General features: G+C 44.7%; 1 protein-coding gene across 1 annotated transcript in view; it reads right to left on the bottom strand.

Moving 5' to 3' along the window:
• Positions 1–4,083: 4,083 nt before the first annotated feature.
• LOC126539457 (vitellogenin-6-like) overlaps positions 4,084–21,282 on the bottom strand; it is a 48,894-nt gene continuing 31,695 nt past the window's right edge. The window contains exons 17-25 of the mRNA XM_050186304.3: positions 20,299–20,602; positions 16,389–16,598; positions 14,594–14,857; positions 13,238–13,372; positions 11,439–11,681; positions 9,876–10,176; positions 8,794–8,951; positions 5,755–5,994; positions 4,084–4,489 (exon numbers count right to left, since the gene is read on the bottom strand). Of these exons, the coding sequence (XP_050042261.1) occupies positions 4,325–4,489; positions 5,755–5,994; positions 8,794–8,951; positions 9,876–10,176; positions 11,439–11,681; positions 13,238–13,372; positions 14,594–14,857; positions 16,389–16,598; positions 20,299–20,602 (2,020 nt within the window). The 3' untranslated portion in view covers positions 4,084–4,324. The remainder of the gene's footprint in view (positions 4,490–5,754; positions 5,995–8,793; positions 8,952–9,875; positions 10,177–11,438; positions 11,682–13,237; positions 13,373–14,593; positions 14,858–16,388; positions 16,599–20,298; positions 20,603–21,282) is intronic.

Consider the following 21,282-nt stretch of genomic DNA (forward strand, 5'->3'; position numbering starts at 1 on the left):
GCTGTGCAGTACCAGGATGGCCCAGTGACGGCCTTGTAATGTCGATCCTTGACAGACGAAAAGGGATGTTTGACAGACTTTATTTGACGCTACGATGACAACACAAAACGCCCGAGCTATTTGATGTGCTTTATCATTGGTCGCGTAACGCGTTCCCTATGCGTTTCGTCTGGCGTGAGAAAAGTTGTCTCGAATTGAACAGCAGCGCAACTGAAAGGAACGCAGCTAATCCGTAACTTATCGGTGAGGTATTATTTCTCCATTTGTGATGACTACAACGTCTTTTACACGATAAAAAGAACATGCGTTCATTTGGCTGGGTTTACGAACACGCCTTACTATCTTTCTGTCAATTGCAGGTTGCGACAAAAAAATAACCAGCCTCAATAAATTGCATTTGCTCTTAAGAGAGTGTGGCATTTCTTAATACAACGGCAACCACAAAATTAGGGCCGGTTAATGTAGGCTTTAATATGGGTATACGAGGTGTGGGTACGAGTACGCGTCCTTTTGCTTGAACCACGTGACAATATATCAACGTAAAACGTTTCTCGTTTTTGTCATCTTCACAGGGTCGTTCATCATCACAGGATCGTTCATCACAGGTTCGTTCATATGCTAAATGCGCATGCAACATTACATGCATCTGTAATATATGCATGTTACGCAACGTTACGAACAAATGTAATAATACTATCGCTGACATTTTTGCAACTGTTCTATCCACGCGCCTTATTGTGGTATCGTTGTGTAGAGGAAAGAAGCCAGAACGCTCCCTGATCAAAGTATGCTGTTGCTGCTAATTCCTTTTCAACGGGCAACATATCCACGAGGGGAGTTGGCCACACAAATGAGAAAGTAAAATTTAATTAAATAACAAAAATACATGAAATTTTTAAATCAATGTTAGAGGGCATGCTCTGGTCCCAATTCGTTCATTTGAAGGGTCCCTCAAACGGTTGGGACCAATTTTGCGGGCACGTAGTGCACAGCAACAGTGAAACATCTAAGTGGAGAGTCTGATATTAAGAAAGCTAAGGACGATTACAACTTACTTTCCTCCCTAGCGATGCTTTTTCTCCTCAACTAGTTCTCCGAGCGATCGGGGATAAGGTCCGCCTTCGCTGGGCCTACGTCAGAGGTTGGAAACCTCCAACCTCTCCACTAGCCGCCTCACCGTCGATCCCCAGTGAGAGCTATCCAAGCGGTGAGCTTTGCGAGCGTTCTGTCGCGACGACGAGCACGTCTCATATTCCGGTAAACGCAGGCGAGCTGGGTGTTTACGCGGATAAGCGGGAGGCGTAAACTGAATCCCGTGCATCCTACTACTACTATGATTACTACTACTACTACTACTATTACTACTACTACTTCTACGTTTACGCCTTTGGCGTAAACGTGAGCGACCTGCATAGAGCAGCCACTTGGTGGCGCGGAGCATAAGGTGCGAATCGCATAGTTAATATGGCTGTAACTAACTGCTCAGTACGACTCAGTACGCTTGTACAACATCGTGAGAACCGTTTCAGGGTGTCTTTAACTTCTTTCTCCACACTCGGCTGCTTTTGATGCCGGCTTTTTCACTTGTGTGTAACTAATGTCTTCAATTTTCGGTTGCCAACTTATTCACCTTTTGCTTCTTGTTCTTGCTCGTCCATCCGAGTACCTACCGGGTGGCCCATACGCGTCCTTTTGCTTCAACCACGTGACAATATATCGACGTGGAACGTCTCTCGTTTTGGTCATCACAGGGTACATACGCACAGGGTATGTGACATATGCCTTCTGTCATATTCCCCGTTGCGGATGCCCAATGGCCAAGTTGACTATTCGCTGGCGCAAACCCGGTGGCACAAGTTGGCGAGAAAAAAGTTACATACCTGCGAACATACCACAGAGTGCAAGAATTCCCAAAGAGGGCTAATTGCAATAGTAATTACTGAATACTCATTTCCTCTCAATTTCTACGCGTCTTATGAGACGCGTAGGTAGTTTTCCCGGTATTTCTCGGTGAACTATGCGACGGTCGTTGTTAATATTTTGTTGAAGTACGAAGCATGTTCTCAGTAATGAGCTGTAAGTGTTTAATCTGCGTTAGTTAATTACGCCTTATCTAGAAAATTACTTATGCGAGCGTTCCTTGCTGCTGTTGCCCGTAATGTTTCGCAGAATTCTAATTCAACTGTACAAGACATGAAGCTCAAGTTCATTGAAAACGAGAGGAATGTGAGTGTAGTAATCGGCGAAACTTTCACACTGCTGGCTTAGTTAGAAACGTTGCAAAGCATTGTTGAACTCTTGTTTTTTCTCCATGTTCATGCTTTATACGAGGTTCCTATAGTTGGCTTGCCTGGCGTCCTCGGTGAACTAAACTGGGCACCGTAATTATAATTTCCGAAAATAAGGGACACAGTATGGCTAATCTACCGGCAAAGTTCAAAAGGTGTCATTTTATTATTGCTTTTAGAATAATCTACCCATGCAGGATCTCTGATGCGGTGTGAGCGTGGTATAAGAGCGGCGCAACATTTAGCCTGCTGCACATGAATAAATATAGATGCCGCCGGAATTGAACTTAGCTAACAAGGGGCAATGTTATGTAAAATTTGTGTGCGAAGTTTAATTGGTGTGCATCATGTGCAGCCTTCGTAGAAAAATTCTTCAGCAAGCGGTCGAAATTACGTTGAACCAAGTTTATATTTGGTGAAAGTAAGGGCCACGTTATCGATTATGCACACGCTAAGATAAAAGTGTTTTCGGTACATCTGGCGTTTGCAGAAAATCAATATTCTAGTGCCCCGGAGCGCTGCAAGAGGCTATTACGAGGGGCGCAAGGTTTAGCCCGCTGCCCTGGCAGAATTACAAATACTTCTCGAAATCTAACTTTGCGAAAAGGTGGGGAACGCAATGGGAAAGACCTGTATGGGAAGTTAAATGCACGTGAATCAACTATACCGTCTGCAAAAAACGAAGAAAAACATTTTTAGGTAAGTGTTAGAAACTGTTATGTGGCCATTGCCAGCTTTGCTTCGCAACAACACTAGATAACTGTTAAACCCAAGTATATATGTGTTGGAAATAAGGGACATGTTAAGTGCATATGTGACGAAACGTTAACGTACTTCGCTTAACCAGAGGCGTAGGAAGTAACTACACTTTCGTTTTCCCTATATTTTAATGGAATTGGCGAGGTTCGTGGTTAGTTTCCTTGGTGTTCTCGGCGTAGTACACAGAGTGCCTTGTTCATATTTGTTTTAAATTATGGGCAGGTTATGGGTAATATGAAGGCGAAGTTCAAAGTGTGTAGTCTATTTATTGCCTTAGCTGTTAATTATGTAGGAAAGTTATCGGGAGCGTTATAAATGTGCTTTACGAACGAAGCTGAATTTACCTCGCTGCCGTGGGAGAACAATGAATGCAACCGACATCAAATTTATTAAGAAATGGGCGGGGGCTTATTGCTAATGTTCTGGTGAAGTAAGGTTTGTGCATAAGTAGCGTTGTACAAATTCTCTAGCAACAATTCGAAAACTATAATGTGCGGAAAATTCTTTAAAGTTCTTGTCCACTTACAGGTTACTTAAATTCGTATTGCAACTCCTCGAAAGAAACAACTTCACTGGGAACTACGTTGGGATCCTGTGAGGTTACAGAAGACTGCTGCCTCTTTTGATTGATTGATTGAATAAATAGGGATTATTTAATGAAAAATATGTCATTCATAATTATTTTCTTCATTCATTCATTTATGCAAGTCTTTATTTTCAGCGATGGCCTGTGCTGTGAGAAGTTGGTGGGTAACCGGTCTAGGGGAGGACGCCGGCATACTTAGAGAAGGCCTGGAATATTTTTTTCTTTTATTGTACACTTCTTAAACCAGTAACAGTTACTGTATTTAGCACACTGTGGTTGATGACAGCTTCAGATGTTCTCGCGGGAGCTACTCTTTCTGTCGGGATTTAGCCATCATGTAAGCCCGATAACTAATATGCGGACTTTAGGCTAAGCTTGGCCGCTGCGTTGATAGACAGTCCTGAAAAGATTCCACATGCTTTGTAAAAAATGAGCATATTACATAGCACGTCACTATTTATTTTCTTTATTGCCTTTTTTTTTTCAATTTACAAAGCTGAAGCACTGGTGATATTGCATTTTGTTAAAGAGTTAATACTTGAGAGTTCTCCCCGGTCATAGCCATTAGAAAAAGCAAGAACCCGTAACTTCCTTGCAGTTCGGCTCTCCGCTTTTTAATCGTAGGAGTTGACGGAGGTATGCTCGTTGTAATGATGTGATGGTCGATTAGAGCGTCCGCCGCCGAGGACATTTAGTGGGCAGGTAGGTGGCAGTCCGCGCTGGGCACAACGTAGCTCCTGGCGAACTCGAGCGTGTTGTTGTACAGGTGGCCATCGGGACCGGACAGCTCGTGGTTTTTGTCCAGGTTGTAGTCACCACACAGGCCGCACAGCTTTCCGCGGTAGAACGGAGCCACCTAAAAAAATAAGAACGGCAGATAACGTTTACCAGCGTCCATCGCCTTCTATAGCCTTCGCTCAAAGGTCAAGCCGAACCAGACGTCATGGAATGAGAATCTATCAGCGAAAACATACAAAATTGTTCGTGTGCTAAACCATTAATATACTGAAGCAATTTTCCAAACGCTTTCGCAGGACCACATCTAGCTGTTCCCAAGATTTATCTTCTGAAAATGCCGATCATGATTCAATCGTATGCATGGGTGGGCAACGTCCGAACGCGGACCGACAGGGAAACCCGGCGGACGCACCCCAGTTACTCAGGTCTATGTGACTGCTCTGTTGAACACGAAGGTTCAGGTTCGAATCCCAGCTGCGGCAGCCGTATTCCCATTGACCCGAAATTGAGAGAAATGTTCGCCCGTCGCGCTTTTTGGGCATGCCCATTTAACCTATGTCGTCAAAATATTCACCAGCTTCCTCACTTTAGTTAAGCTTTCTGTGTGTCTTGAGCATCGATCAGGTTCACTTATAGCAAGCACAGCACTCCCTGTCCTTTTATTCAGTTGTTCGGTGGCACAATTCGGTACACATTTCGCGTCTGACAAGACAATCCCTGCCACGTGGCATGCATCTAGGGACGTGGTCTTAGCAGAGACGTGGTCATTAGACTATTTGCTGCAATAGCCTTAGCAAATACAGTTCGCTATGTCGACGACGATGTCTATAGGCCGCGTGTAACGTAAATGGTCCTATGACCTGCTTTAAGTTCACCAAACAAACGTTTGTGTCAAGTACCCCGATTGCAGCTTGCGTGAATTCGGAGGATCGGATAGTAATAACAGAGCCCCTACAACACGTCAGTAAATTGTAAAATGCCGCGAATACGTACCGTAGTATTGTGCGAAATGAGGTAATGGTGACAGCGTAAGAATATATTATTCCTGACAAGGACTTATACGCAAACAAGGACTGAATTTCAAAGCGCCGTGAGAAAATAGTACTTCCACAACACTAAGGAAGCAGAAGACCTGATCGCAGTGAAGCGTGAAATTGAAGCACAGTACTGCGTCAACTGCGCCTCTCAGTGCGCAAAGTTTAAATTAGGAAAATGAATGACTGTCTGCAGGCGGCTAGCGTTCCGCTTAACGGAAGCAATTGACAATCGAAGTAGCGCTCGTTTTTTGCACAAGTTCTATTTATCGAAAGACACCTAAATCTATGAGTGCTTTTTCAAATTATATTTTCCAGGTAGTTAAAAAAAAAGCGTTGCTTTACTAACCTCGACCACGAGCATGTTCCCGCCGAATCCCACATGGAGGCCGTATGACTCGGAGTCCAGCGTGTACCACTTTGTGGCCTCCTTCTTGATTCTGAACAGCTCAGCGTCGTGGGAAGTGTGGCTGTAGGGATGCTCGGGCGCGATGTCTACTTTGTTGCCGTCAACGCGCACCACGAGACCGGACTCGCCATCCAGTGGCAGGATCTCGATCATGGTCGTGTGGATGAACACCTTCAGTGCCTGCATTCGATTGCAGAAAGAAAGAAGAGATTCGATTTACGACACTTAGGAGGATATCCAGTTCTCCTTCAGTGGACCTATTTAGGCTGCTTAGATAATTCCAATGTTTTTGTATTGTTACAGGCCAAGGAAACTATGCGTTACTTGTTTTAGAATAGCATACCAACGGTTGCCAAGGTACAGCAAGTTTCAAATTCTGCTGAAATGTCTGGGCAACCAATAAACTGCTAAGATTAAAAAAGAATTCTCGGGTTGTACGTGCCAAAACCACGATATGATTACGAGGCACGCCGTAGCGGCAGACTCCGTAAAAATTTTGCCCACCTGAGATTGTTTAGCGTGCACCAAATGAGTGGTACGCGGGCGCTTTTTCGCATTTCATCCCTAGCGAAATGCGGCCGGCGTGGCCGCGATTTGATCCCCTGCCCTGCGGCTCCAGTATTCCAGTATTCTCAGATCCCCGTATTTGATGCATAACGCCAAACTTCGAACTTCATATTATTCACGGGTGCCTTAAAGAATCTACGAAGGTAACGAAAAAAAAGCTGCATCATGTCTACGAAAGTTTAAGTGCTTACACGGTAACACAGAGCGAATAATTAGCCAGCACGGCAGGAAAATAACAGAGTATAGAAGAAAAAGTATTACGACGAGTCCAACGCTTCTTCTTGGAATATACATAGAGGGCATCTTCATTGAAATGCACAAATAATGCTAAAAGCAGCGTTAGTCTGTGTGTGATGAAAATGTCAGTGCAAAGTCACACCGAAGGCCCCCGCCCAGACCACGTGATCCACGTTACACGCTGCAGAAACCAAGCTACGTCGCATGTGCTCGGGTTCGCGTGCATGTATTCTCGCGTAACCATGCTACGCAATGTTACAAGACGCGGCTGCTCTCTGGAAAAAGCTAGTTAGCGTTGGCGCGATAAAAAGTATGCGTACGATTGTGGCAGAATGGTTGGAGCACCGGGATTCTGTGGTGGGAGACCGAGCTTATAGATCCTGTCATCGGGTATGTATTTCAAATTTCAATGCGTAAGCATTCTTTGTCGAGTACCCCGCGAAAATCTGTCTGTAACGCTAAAAGTGTCACGCGTTTTATGTGCACGATAAATGGATAATTAGCGAAGTTAAGACATTTAATCGTTATAATAGTGCTAATCTAGGTGACTGGCAACTTTAGAAATAATAAGGAAGCAATGCAAAAAAAGAAACAAAAGAGAAAACAGATAAGCGTTCTCGCCATGCCCTTTTGAAAGCTTACTTTCCTGCATTACTGGTTCGCGAGCAAAGAAGCCTGCCATAAATTGCGGAGTGTAAGAATGATAGAATAGGTGATTGGTAGACGTGATAATAGCGTAATAGTATATGATTGGTAGCCCTAAAAAAGAAAAACAAATAATGGTGACGTCGCCGCGCTCACGTCGTAACATAAATAAATAAAATAAAATTAACAGGAGATATTGTGTACTGGAACCCTTACAGAAGAGAAAGAAGGAAGGTGACGGAGATTACAAGAAGCAGCTACAGCGACACAGCAATAGAGACAGTCAAAGAGACGGATAAGCAAGTCTTCAGCCTACACAGAAGAAATGCAGGTTGTCTGATTCCCAAAAATAAGATTGCACAGAAAGCAGGAATAAAAGGACATTGTAATCTCGTGATTAGATGGAACGTTATGATATAGTCTAAGCAGGATGGACATGTAAGCAAAACAATGCAACAGAAGTTCTGACAATTGTCTACTAATGTGTAAGCATTCTTTGGCACAAGAAAAGCGATGGCCAGACATGCATAAACTAGGAAAAGCAAGTAAGCAAAACCGAAGCAAACAGCCGTTCCAAAGAGTGCTTACCCATTAGTAGACAATTCTCAGGATTTCTGTGGCATCTTTTAAAGTATCAGCTAATGGGAAAGGCGGTAGCACCCAGCAGCTACGCTCAAAAAAATCTGCGAGGGCTCGGTAAGAAAGCTTCGCTTTAAATTGCAACACTCACGCACGATACCCTGAAACATAGGTGGTAATAATAAAAAAAAACTAAATTCTGTAATTTTACGCGCAAAAACCACAATCTGATCATGAGGCACGCCGTAGCAGGGGCTACGGAATAATTTTCACGACCTGGGTTTCTTTAACGTGCACCCAAATCATGGTAACGGGTGTTTTCGCATTTCGCCCCCATCCAAATCCAGCCGCCGTGACCAGGATTCGATCCCGCGATCATATGCTTAGCAGCTAAGCCACCACGGCGGGTTACACTTAACATTACTTCGGTGGTAAGAAATCCCGCTAATTGTGCGGTGAAAAGTGAGAGTTGACCTGGTCGCATCTCCTGCTCATCGCAGATCACGTGCCCTGACAAGAGGACAAGTGTACCAGGAAACCATTAAGAGTGCTCTCACAGGACTGCTCACCAAGTATACATCTGCGTGAAGAATCACTGGTGCTTATTAGTCACCAGCTGTGAAATAGGCCAGTTTAGCGTTCTTATCGTCATAGTGATGAACAGCAGCAGAACAAAGGGAACCTGTGCCACATTTCGGCAAGTTGACTTAATTAGTTCTTTTACTGCCAACAGCTTCAAATATCCGACCTTCCTGAGACCCTTTTGGCTAGTTGAGACTTCATCATCGAAAACACAAAAGCGAAGTGAACGGCGATGAAAATGAATTCGGCATTTAAGAATATGTTGCATACTGTGGAATCTCGCTTCGATAGGCAGCTTCTCAACGAACAACTGGCACGGACAATAGACTGTGCGCGTCTTTACCTGTACCTATCGGGGCGAATCCTCACCTTGGTGAGTGAAGGGTTCTTCGTTGCACGAGCCAGCACTAAGAACCTCTTGTTAGGCGAGCAGTCTCGGGCGACTACCTTGTAACAGTCCGTCTCGGGCAGTTCGACCAAGGTGCCGTCAAAAGTGCGCACGCTGTGAGACTGCAGGTCGCAGTACTCTGTAGAAAAAAGAAAAAGAAAACGTTTGACGGTGTTGTAGCATAGATAATGGTTGGTACAAAGACAACGAAACCAGAAACATAGGAATAAAAAAATTCTGTCACTGCTCTGCGTGTTTGTGCACGTGAAAAGTGCAATTGACTACTTAGGTGCTTCAGTGTTTTCAACCTCGAAAGGCAATATTTGCCGACTAACTTTTCAAAACTTGGCTAGTACCAGTAATATTGCGTTCTGAGAAAATTCAAACCAGTAGATATTCCTGACTTGTTTCTTCTTGCTGCTTGAATTGTTGCAGAAGGCCGCCGCAACTTCATGACGTCATACTGTTTCTTAGTTATGCTGAAAGGGTATAGCGGTTTATGTTCTGGAGACGTGGCTGGAAACAACACAACTTACTCAGACGCGATCGTTTACGTGTTGTCTTTGTTCTTTCTGATGTCTCTAGCGCCATTTGCAGCATAAAGCACAACATTTTTAACGTCATACACCAAGCAGGCCTGCTTGATGGTCCCTGACGGAAAGCTAGATGTTGCCATGCTCTGATTATACACTTCAGCCTGCCTGGTATAGTTGTCATTTCCATTAGTTTTGGTAACGCTACGAGATAGCAGCACAACGCCAAATTAGTCGGCGACTGAATGTCCGGAAACTTTGTGAGCAATCCGTACATTTTTCCTTTCATGCTTCGCGCTCCGGACGCGTGGATGACGCTTTTCTATTTAAGGAATCCTCCACCTGCTTGTGTTATTCCTCAGAAATGATTTTTCGTTATTTCTTTGGTACGCATTATAAAAAATCTTTTGTTTATATCCTTGCTCATCGATCTTTTTATTTTCTTCGGAGAAGGCTGCCTTGCGACCCGTTGAAACAAATCCTCGAGATATAGCACACCTCGTGGTGCATGCCTCCGACGGAACACTTACTGTGCCTGTAGAGCGGGGAGTACTCCGCAGCGTGCGAGTAACCGAGTACCGAGAGGACTCTTGGCTCGAGCATCTTGCTGAACGTGGGAACCTCCCAGTGTTCGTGGTGGTGGCCGTCCTCGGTCGTGACGATCATGTCGGTGTGCGGTTTGTCGTCGACGCCCCACCAGGGCACTTGCGAAACGACGTGGAGCTTGCCGTGGTCGCCCGTGAAGTACGATCCAAGCACACCCAGGAAGCCAGCTCTCCAGGGTTTGTACGCGTAGCGTTTCGCGTAGTACGGTGCCAAGCGGTTCAGAAGCTGCGGAACAGTACATGCAAAAGTTATACCAGCGCTTTTTAAACTTGATTTGCGTGCCCAACAGTAGATTTGGATTAGAAGTGTAATAAAAATGGAGTTTGAAATGTACCAGCGATTGAAGAACGAGGTTCAACTGTGCGCGAGCTGCGGCCATCTAATGCATCTGTTTGTCTCCTTTTTTCATCGAGATTTTCCAAAACAGAATTCCAACATCCGTGTCCTGCCAGGGTTGCTATACATGGTCGTAGCCAATGATATGAAGCATGTAGAAGCATCTATCTAGACGTACATGAGGACGCATATCTGCTTGACGCCGCATGCTTTTGAGGGTAGAGGAAATGTGAATGAAGCTGGTGGTCGAGGACCGCTAAATGACCAGGAAAGATGGGTAACGTAAAGTAGGGAAATACAGTATATGAAGCTGACCACCTTTCGGCGATACAAAAAAATGCGTTAGGGTTCAGTGGTTCGTTAGCTCGATCCACGGACCTTGATACCCGAAAACAGACGCAGTAGAGAGATAAAGACTAATATATATAGCTTGTTGGCGCCAACTACGACCTTTTTTTTTACATGACACTATCATAAAATCCATCTGCCCAACCACAAATTGTCTCTTTGTGAAAATTAAGACTGAGAGCAAATAGGTCTGGTTGACAAACGTAACCAGGAAGCTGCAGATGGCGTCGAGTCCAATGCCGATTTGCGGAGAACAAGTGAGTTTTGACGCTACACTAACCTTGTGGATCTCGTGTTTGGGTGTGCACACGTACCGTACTGTGCATTCAGGGGGAAATAATTGGGGCAGAAACCATCCATTATTACGATCGATTAAACCGTTAACTTCCTTGAAATGCGCTGAAATTCCGCTATTTGTGGCATTTCGAAATTACATAAATCATCTAAAGGACGAAGAAAAGTAACACAAGCCATCGACACATCCGGGAAAATCATGGCGTGATTCACAATAGCTCACGCGCTCGCGCAAGAGGAGATGAGCTAGCACCACAAATGCCCGCTGAGAGTGGGGGAAGATAGTTGCGTGATACGCGAGTGAAATTGAGCTGGCGTCGGAGATCCCTTCCAAAAGCTCCCCTCACTACATCTCTCTTCGCACTGTTCTGAACCACACCCTACCCAGCTATATACGGGTAAGACAGCAACGGACCATGCATTCAAGGATAACGAACTGACGCATTGAAGGATTTCATCGTCTGAAAGAAGCTAACGCTTAGAAAATGCATTATGGTTTGGTTACTTACGGGCTTGTAGTTCTTCCACTCTACGTCTGCGGTGAATTTGCCGAGGCGGCTGGAGTAACGGAGCAGTCTGTAGCAGTAGTAGCTGAACTGGAGACCCTTCTCTTGCTTTTGGTGGCATTTGTTAGCGAGCCAGTGGAGGAACGTGCTGCTGAACCTGTTCCGGCCGACTGCCTTACCTTCAGCCGCGGCTGCTAACTGCTGTTCATCCTCGTCGGTGTGTGTGAACTTGCCGTCAATTGTGATCTGTTTAGAGAAAGGGGTACAAAGTGAAAGTTATGAAGCAAAATTGCGACGTTCATCAAAAAGTAAAGTGGTGGGTAGTTGGTTCGACGTGTTGACTGCTATGGAACGTAACAGGATTAAACATTGCCTGAAGCTGAATTTTTTTTCTCAACTGCGGTGATGCCGCTTGATTACTCCATAGCGGTGCTCGTTCCTAGCTCTATAACACGTTGATACAACCTGTGAATCAACCTATGAGAAATAAAGTTTGATTATTACCAGATTGAGAGCCGATATATATATATATATATATATATATATGTATATATATATATATATATATATATATATATATACAATATTAATTTAGCACAGATGCACATGTCCAGTGCTAAAAGATTGAAACGCGAACAATACTGAAACTACTCCATGCCTAGAAACCGCTTACAGAGCGATAACATGCTGCCCCTGCCCGCAATGGTCTTAGTGGCTGTTCGCATTAAAAATTTTCAGCACTGTACGTAGAATTCGCAGTTGGTTGTTCATTGCAAATAGACAATATTATTCCGGAGCTCTACTCTACGGCGTCTCCATCGCCAGGTTATGGCGTTGAGGCGTAAAACAGTTTTTACTTTTAAAGATTTCCTGAACCACCGCTCGGGCCTGGTGAAAAAACGCAGTCCGCGGATAGAATGCGCTGCTGTGAACATCTTAGCCAAACTTTGCAATCGTCCACTACACGTGGAGCTCCCCAGCGGAGCGGGAAGTCAATAACAGAAGACTTCTGCTAACTCGTTTGGGCGCTATGTTTGGTCATATACCATATTGCTACGCGTGGCTGCCATTGCCCAATAGCTGACATGAATCAAGAAAAGTGTTCGGATCAGTGTGCTTCTTCCTACTTTTACTGTGTATAATTATTGACGCAGTTTAATAAACTAATAAGCTAAACTAAGGGATAATCTGCTTTCTAATTTCGACAAGAACTATATACTTTCCGAAGACGCCGACTATCGCCTGCTGACGGTCGGCTGCTGCCGCCCGCGTAGGGCCAGACTTACCACACTGCTTATTGGTGTCGTAGCCCTCAGGTCTCGCTAATTTCGATTAGTTGTGAAAACTCAACTAGCGTCGAACCACGCGAAACTTGAGGTCAGACAACACGCACGCTTCCCTGCACTCGCTCACTCCAGGCCGCTCCCGTTTAGACGCCTTGGCAGACTTCGTTTCTCATTGAGCTTTTGACAACTCTTCAATGTGCGCAACTTGGATGCCGTTACTATCTGCCGGTCAAGCTGGTGCAGGACAAAGCCAGACCGCCCCACGTCGCACTCCCTAATGGGCACACATGAGCGTGAGCGCGCACTTGAGTGCGCGCTCACGCTCATGTGTGCACAGCCATGCCGTGCACAAAGCAAGTGCCGCGCATGGGCACTACGGTTTTGTATAGCTGCGGTTTGCTATGTAGAGTGGATACCGTGGTCTTTGTTTGTCGTCATGTGATCATGCTCAAGGAAGCCGAATGACCTCGCCACCGGTTTATGTTTTATCCTGATGGGCATGAATCGCAAACTTACACTGGACCCTGATTCGCAACTGCTTCCATAGTGGACGTCGAGGTGGGCGTCGATGTGGTGTCCCGCGTAGAACGTTGCCATATTAGTCACGCTCCAGTCAGGCTTGGGGAACTTCGCCGATGCGTCAAGGCAGATCTGCAAAAGTTATGGTGAGAACACAAAATTTCTTTTCTTTTACTCAGCTCCAACACTGCATTCACCCTTTCGCCCCCTCCTGGCTTGAATAGAAAGGTTTCGCTAACGGATTAGTTAGAAAGGTTAGAACGTCTTTCTTGCTACACCATTTGACCTATATATGTGATAAGGTGTTATAATTGATGTAGATAATACTGAATAACATGAAAAAAGAAACTTAATAAACAAGTTGCAGATGACGCGGTGAAACAGACTTGAGTGCGAGGCTGAAAAAAAAAACGAATCAAGTTTAAAATGTACGCATACTAGGCCCAAAGCAAAAAAGTAAATAATGCAAGAAGAAACAAAGAAACTTCGACCTAATATACTATAAGCACATAGAGGCAAGCTGCACGAAAAATTAAAAAAAAATCTGCGCAGCAGATAATACCTTCTTCCTAATACCTGCAGGCCTAATCGTCTTCCAGTTAATTCATTGTTGTCAATGTTTATTTTTCTTGAAATTTTTCGAAACAAATGTTGCTGCAAGTGACCCGAACTTAGTTGGCAAGTATTGTGCTGAAAACTTCTTTCAGAATTCTATACGAAGGCATAGTCATAAGGCAGTAATATTGGATAGACTCTGCGTTCTTTAAACTTCATTTCAAAATCAAATTGAGGATGCATTTGCCAATATCTTGGTTAAGAGAAATAACCGAAAGGGCTGCGTTGCTACGCAAATTTTTTTGCAAGGTTCTGCTGAAAGTTTGTGTGTACATTGATGATGGTTTAGCGTTTTTCCTGCAACAGGTTTGCGGTGTATGCAACAAATTCTTTAGACAAAAACACATCCTCATTCTCCATTTTGATTACACGTCATACGTGTATAACTCATAACGGTCGCTGACTGTGGAGTAGTTTAACAGTCACTAATTGCAGTAACCGCCTCGACCAGTAAAATGACTACAGAATGTTGTCTACGCTATCAGACACACATCGGTAGGTGCTTGAATGGCATATTTCATGCTGTATGCTACTAAGGCTACAAGAAAAACTGAGTAGAAATATACAGAAACTCTGAAAACTAAGCGCTTGCATTCTTTTCTCAGTTTTGATCGAGTATGTTGTAAAAGGGTGTGAGCTCATTTATGGCACATTTTACTGTTATTAGTGTCTGCTGGACAAGCGTACCGTTCACTGTGCGTAGGACAGCCGCGATACATCCGACCTTGCAAGGCTTACCTTCAGTCCTTCGGTGTCAGCGTGGCTGAACGGCGTCCTGTCGTAGAAGAACTGCAGCTTGTGGTTGAAGAGGTCGTGGTTGAAGGAGTAGCGCAACTCGGCGGCTACCTTTCGCTCCTTGCTCTCACCCTTGAAGTTGATGTCGAGTTTCAGGACGTGGGTGGACGGCACCTCGGGATCATCGGCGATTTGGTCGTGCACGTTGAAGTGGCTGTGCCGTTCGTCGTCTGGCTCCAGGAACTTGTACGAAATGTCGATGTCCAGCTAAAAGAGAGATTCAAGGAGGCTACAATTTAAACGGGGCCCATTGTGGATGAGCTGGACGTGACTGCGTGCTCATCGATCTAATCAAGTTGACGCTAAATGTAACCCCGATTTTCTTTCCTTATAATGTTTTGCATTCATTTGTTCAAGACTAATCGAACATATTGTCTTATGTGATTCGTATATACTCTTACGATTGCGTGACCTGGTACAGGTGCCCCGATATTTTCAGCTCAAAGACAAAGCACAAAACGCACCTTGGAAAACACGAACAAACATAACAAAAGTTTAGAACAATTTCGTGTTTAAAGAGGGCACTGCATATACGAAGCATTAGTAATTCTGCGTCCTTGAAACTTATGCATGGACATTGCAGGAAATAATAATTATAAGTAAATGAGATAGCGATCAGTGAGTTAAGATATTTCAACATTTGTATTTTTTTTTCAGAAGTCGCACTGGACCGTAGTTCATTTATCACGGTTCTGCTCACTTCGTAATGAGTACGCTTAGCCGCATAGTTCATTGTAAAAATAGGAGCTGTCTTTATGATACTATCTCATGTTTCAGTGACATCTGTTTAGCGTTGAATTTGATAAAGGTTTCTGAAGATTTCTTCATGCTTTTCTGGATCTGATGATCGTTTTGCGTGTGCACTGCAAGAAAAAATAATTTCCAGCGTAAAGGCGCCTTTTCAAATATGAACCAATTTTTTTTTTCATCGAGATTAAGATGTCTCTGGCTGTACAGGATCTCGTAAATTCCAGGAAACATATTCACAGAATGTTCCTAAGCTTGAAATATTCATGAGAGAACACCAGCCAATCCTTATTTATGCTGCAGATGTTATTAACGAAGGCCAAAGGAAAATAGCAGTCACGAACGAAAAACTGTAAATTCAGCCTCAGATGCCTTCTGTGTTGAAGACGCTAGTGTGTCACATGAGGTGGCGTTCAGGGTTTAGGAACTGTTTATTCAATGCACCTATGCTGGGTCACCTGATACCAAGATCGATGCTACTCGTTTATATTGCATTGCAACTTCTGCACATGCCCACGTATGTATAATAGCTCTCCATCGCATTCTGAATCGTTTATTGATGCCGACACGCAGCTATCTAACGAATGACGCTCATTCCCTTCTTGCAGTTACATCTCATAATTATTATGTACAGCTAAGGAAGAGGAGGGAAAAAAGCATATATCAAATATAGCAGTAAAGAAGACGTTCGCTTAATTTTCGTTGTCAAAAACAGATTTGCCAGTTATTAGGACAAACTGCTATGATTGCAGAAATACTCATACGGCTCTGTTGTATGAGTGTGGCCTCTGTGTTTACTTCCTCTCCGGGTCTTTTCCGTGCCTAACATGTTGAGAGGAAGAGACAAGATTGTAAATTTTGTGCTGCATGCAGTGCAATGATATCTGGCTCACACGTTCACAGCAGCGTCTACGACAGATCGGCAAAGCCTTCTTACCAAGCTAAAAAAAAGTGTTTCAGGGCCGCATTAAGGTTGAATTTGTTGACTTACTTCCTTGGTGGGATCTTGGGCAGCAGGCAGGGCGTAGATCTTGATGTCACGTGGGTGCCAGTGAGGATTGATGGCCATGTAGTAGAAGCGCTCTCGACACGACATCTCGTGGTAGACTTCGCGCACAGCCCGGTGCAGGCCCTTGCTGATCAAGTGGCCCTTGACGTTCAGGCCGACGCCAAATGTGTCGTCGAAGTAGTGGCGGTCGAACTGCGCATGAAGCCGAATAAATGCTCTCAGAGAAAGAGTACTTTTGTTTGGGTAATCTGTTTCTACATTTCAGGTTGCTGTAGAACAAAGCACTGTTAACGTTCGAAATCTTCATTCCGCAGAGCTGCGGATCCTAAAAACACGTAAAAATTTGTCGGCATAGATATTTTTGCTCTGATGCATCAATTATTCGATAGTTTTCAATCCAATATTTCTGGAGACCTTGTCGTAAGGTCCTTTCTCAAAACAGCGCCCATTAACTCAATCGACGCAAGTAGAGGTAAGAGCGGTGCATTATGGCAATGCGTTGACTCCATTTAGAAGAATCCTAGGCCGTCTGGCTATAACGTTTAATATTCAGCACTTGATTTATTGTCACGATATAGAAATTGCTCGAAATTGTCTCTTTTCCTCCTTTAAAAGAACTGCGGTGACTTGGAAACAGCCCTTAGCAGATTTGTGCACCCTAGATTTAGTATAACGCCGCCTTAACATTGTCTGCTCTCAAACGAAATTCACCCAAACTCCCGCAAGTGGGCGGTTTTCTGATGTTACCTCTAGGCACTGCTGCTCTACAATAAAAGCACAGTGACAATAGAATCTTAAACGCTCTGTTTGAAAGCGTCTGCACTTTTGGTAGCATAAACCTTCCAATTCATTTACTTTCCCACAATTTTACCTTGGGCCGCTCAACGTAATTTTCTATTAATGGCGCACGAGTTGCTCTGTCTGCTTCTTCCCGCAGAGCTCTTTGCTATCAAACTGATCTCTGCAATGAATACCCTCCAGCGCGGCCATATTTGGTACCTTAATTGCTCCGGCATGCTATGACGTGACATCAGGGAAGCGTGGCCTCTCCAAATACTCTCCGGCTATGTGCCGCCTATATCTGGAGGTCACAGGTTTCTAAGCGTTATGCGTGGCTCTTCTTGAAACCTTCATCTAAGCATTTGCAATGTTGCCGGCGCTATGCGGTGTTGATGTTGAACGACTTCCTGAGCTCTCTGGCAAATTTCAGCCTGTTTATTGCTTTTCCCTCTTCGCGATTGTTTACCTCATCAAAGGCTTACAGAACTTCACCTTACATTGAGCCTACTTTTCATTCCATGAAGGTCTGGCCATGTTTGCATGATATCTGCGAGTTCTCGTCATATGTGTGAGTTCGTGAAAACTTTGCTCTTCCTTTACGTCTGTTCTTTCTATTATCTTCTCCCTCCTCACTTCAACTACAACTTCTGTTTTTTTTTTCATTTTACGAAGTATTTTTTATTGTACCTGACCTTAAACCGATACGGTATGTTGCTGTATTTTATTGTATGATACTTTACATGCATCACCAGTTTTATAAACCACATTAAAATCCTGGTGAGGATGTACGTCGGGCACTGGCGCCAGTAAGGCCCATCTTACCCTTTACACTGCCTTGGTATAAGGGCGCCTGATGACGCCTGCATGGCTTGAATTTTTGACCCATCCGGTGAACTGTACAACGCTCACGTGTGGAAACTCAGGTGTTGAGTGAGCAGTGCTCTGTGGTGTTTCTGCAAATTTAGTAATTACTAAGACTCTTTCAATTTAAATTAAATCACTTTTGTGTGAGAACTGTTAGTCTCTAAAGAAACGTTACTCAAGTTTAATACATTTTCAGCTGGGCCTATTTTTATGTTTTCGTAGCACATGTTTGAGCACTAAATGTCTCGACTCGGATGTGTCATGCAGCAGACGACTACACAGAATATCCTCGAGCAACACCATAGCAGCTGACTCTGCAATGTTTCATTTGAAAGGCAGCGCTTTTCTATGTGGTCTTAGTTCATACAGTTCATTTCCCTCTGTTCGCAATGCGAATCCATGCCAACTCCCCCTACTTTCAATACTTCTGCACCTTTATGGAATACCTGGTCCTGGTAGTTAATTCATGATCCCGAACACATAGCGGGCAGAGACTGGACAATCCTGAAACTTATTTCTTTGAAATGAGTCACAAAATATTTACATTAAGGGCAAAACTTACTAGGTGAAACAACTAGAAGACTGAAAGAAAGATACTAAAGATAATCAAGAATAAAGAAACGTCGGGATAATGGTGAATGGTGTTGCTGGAGTGCTGTACGTGACGTACCTCTAGCAGTTTCATCACAACAATTGCATACTTTGAGGAAAGATGCAATAGCCCCTATCGAACAGCTTTGAGGCACAACAATGACACTCTGTTGAAAGGGCTGGCGCGCTTTTTACGAGAACAAGTTACACAACGGTTACAAATTTGTAATGCGAGTGTTATGGCGTTATCTGTGAGGCGGGGTGGGTCTCATCACTGGTGACCTCGAGTTTGCCAAATCATTTGCGACTATGAGGGTTTGTCTTCTTCCATGACATGTCACTGTACATATTGGAATGCATTCCAATGTGAACAGTACATCTGTACAGCACTGTACGTGCGGTTTTACAGTGTTCTGTTGCGAACTACTACGCTCCTCGCCGAAGCTCGCGTGCTCGCCAGATCTTTAAACATGCACTGCCTCAGCCGGGCTCTGGGAAACCTGCCGAGAGAGCCACCGGAGCCGGCTGCCCCATAAGCACCATCCGGTTAAGGCGACGTGGTGGCAAATGCCCGCGCTAACAACGATTCCCAAACGCAACGATAAGATGTGACTGCATGGTGGCGAAACTTCCAAATGATGTGGGCGCAATAGGCGAGTCCCACAAGGGGCTACTCCACGTGGTGATGCTGCAGTAAAGCAAGCTTTGCGTCACGAAAAAGGTAAGGGTCAGCCAAGTGTCGACGTTAGAGACAAAGCGGGCATACATGGTGGTTTAAATGATCCGATATTGATAAATATTGATAATATCTCTGTATTTCGTCTCTTGCCATTTTTTTTTGTCACGTTCAGTATTCGCTTACTTCGTATATTATTCGTATCGTACTTCACACGCAGTTACGTTGAGCTTGTCTCGTTTAGCGTTGGCGCTTGGTCGACTCTTTCGTTTCTTTTTCAGCGTTTGACACTCCGGATGCGTACCTCGCCAGGGTTCGTTTCCTTTCTCTTTCACGCTAACGTGAGCTGCACTGCCTATTAGACCCGCGTGTTTACAGCTTCTTCGAAGCACACGCCCAAGGCTCGGGTGACGCAGTCGCGCGGCCAGTGGCTCTCCACTCTCCCTCCTTCTTCGAACTAGCTTTCCTCAGTCCCGAACTCGGACCAATCGCGCCAACTCGCGGAGGGCGCGGCAGTTAAGTGGCGCTTGACAGCGGCACGGCAGAAGGTGACACAGTGCACACAGGGGCTTTCATCCCACACCATTAATGCTATGTTTACGGGTTATTATGCTCCTTCTTATTGAAAGTGTTAGTTGTTGATTATTGCTACGTGTTCTCTGCGTGTAAAGCTTCCATTCTCATGTCGATACGACATCTGCAAGTCGCCTAACTGACCGTCTTTTAGGAATTGCTTACAAGCTAGCCAGATCCGATATGTGCCGACCCCGCGTTAAGTCAGCTGAGAAGACATTTGTCTTCAACGAAACTCCTCTTTTTCATTGGTGGAAGCTCACGCGGCGTCGCGCACGCTTTCACCATTGTAACCACCTTCTGCAGCAGCGCCAACGTCTGTGCTGCGGTTGGTGACAGACGACATGAAACTGAGGAACGACCTAGGGAAAATCCAACGTTTTAAGCTTGTTCGCATTGCCGTTTCACCTCGGTCAGTTCTTCCGGTCGGTAGAGAGGCTTCACCAGGTTGGGAAACTCGGCCAGCGCATGTGCCGGGTCCGCGTTGATATCGTATGGCATGGCGAACGTGAAGGGGTGGAAGTTGTGGTTGATCACGTTCCAGGGCAGGTGCAGGGGTCGGCGCAGGCTCAGCTTGCCCTCGAGCGGTGCCAAGGTCACCTTGAGATCGAGCGGCCAGGAGATGACGGTCCTCGCGCCGTAACCCGTTCCAAGCGCCAGCTTGGTGAACTCTGGCGCGAAGCCGACCATCTGGTACGACGCGACATCGTACCTATTCAGAGGGGTGAGAAAATTCGAAGGAAGCGGGATTAATGTTTGGCGTAGCTGCTCAAAGCATATCAAGCCCGTTTTGTGAAAACAATACCATTTTATATATTTTCTGTGTGCTTTTCACTTGATTAGATTTAGCTGCAACCCGTGAGCGACTAACCTGAATGTAAGAGGGAACGCCACTGATCTGAAGTAAGGTGCTATTAGCCTTTCTACAGCTATGTCAAGAAAAAGAGAATTCCACCGGATAAACACTCATCGCAAAAGCTGTTTGGTCTATACATATTCAAGTTTAAGATTCGGGCCTCAAGTGACGAGTAATCGCTGCTCTGGAATACATTCGGCGTTTTTCCTTGTATTGCTGACTGGTATGCAGGGTGTCGCAGTTAACGTTAGCCAATTTCTGAAAAATAAAATACAGAATATACGAGGAATCTTCCAGTGGTTTTCTGTCAGCAGTCACGTACCGTACCAGGATTATTCTTTTTCGTAAATGAACTGCCGATATTTAGAGGAGGTGAATTAACCATCCTTTAATTACTGATACGAGGGTGCGAATTTTCATAGAAAATTATTAATTGTGTTTCGAGGCACCCGATTCAGTTGTTGTCACTGTGCTATGTCCCGCGTAAATATGCTTCCTGCATTATAAAGAAACGCTCAAAATAAGAAAATGGCCGC

This window comes from Dermacentor andersoni, chromosome 11, assembly GCF_023375885.2.
Source record: "Dermacentor andersoni chromosome 11, qqDerAnde1_hic_scaffold, whole genome shotgun sequence".
Lineage (NCBI taxonomy): Eukaryota > Metazoa > Arthropoda > Arachnida > Ixodida > Ixodidae > Dermacentor > Dermacentor andersoni.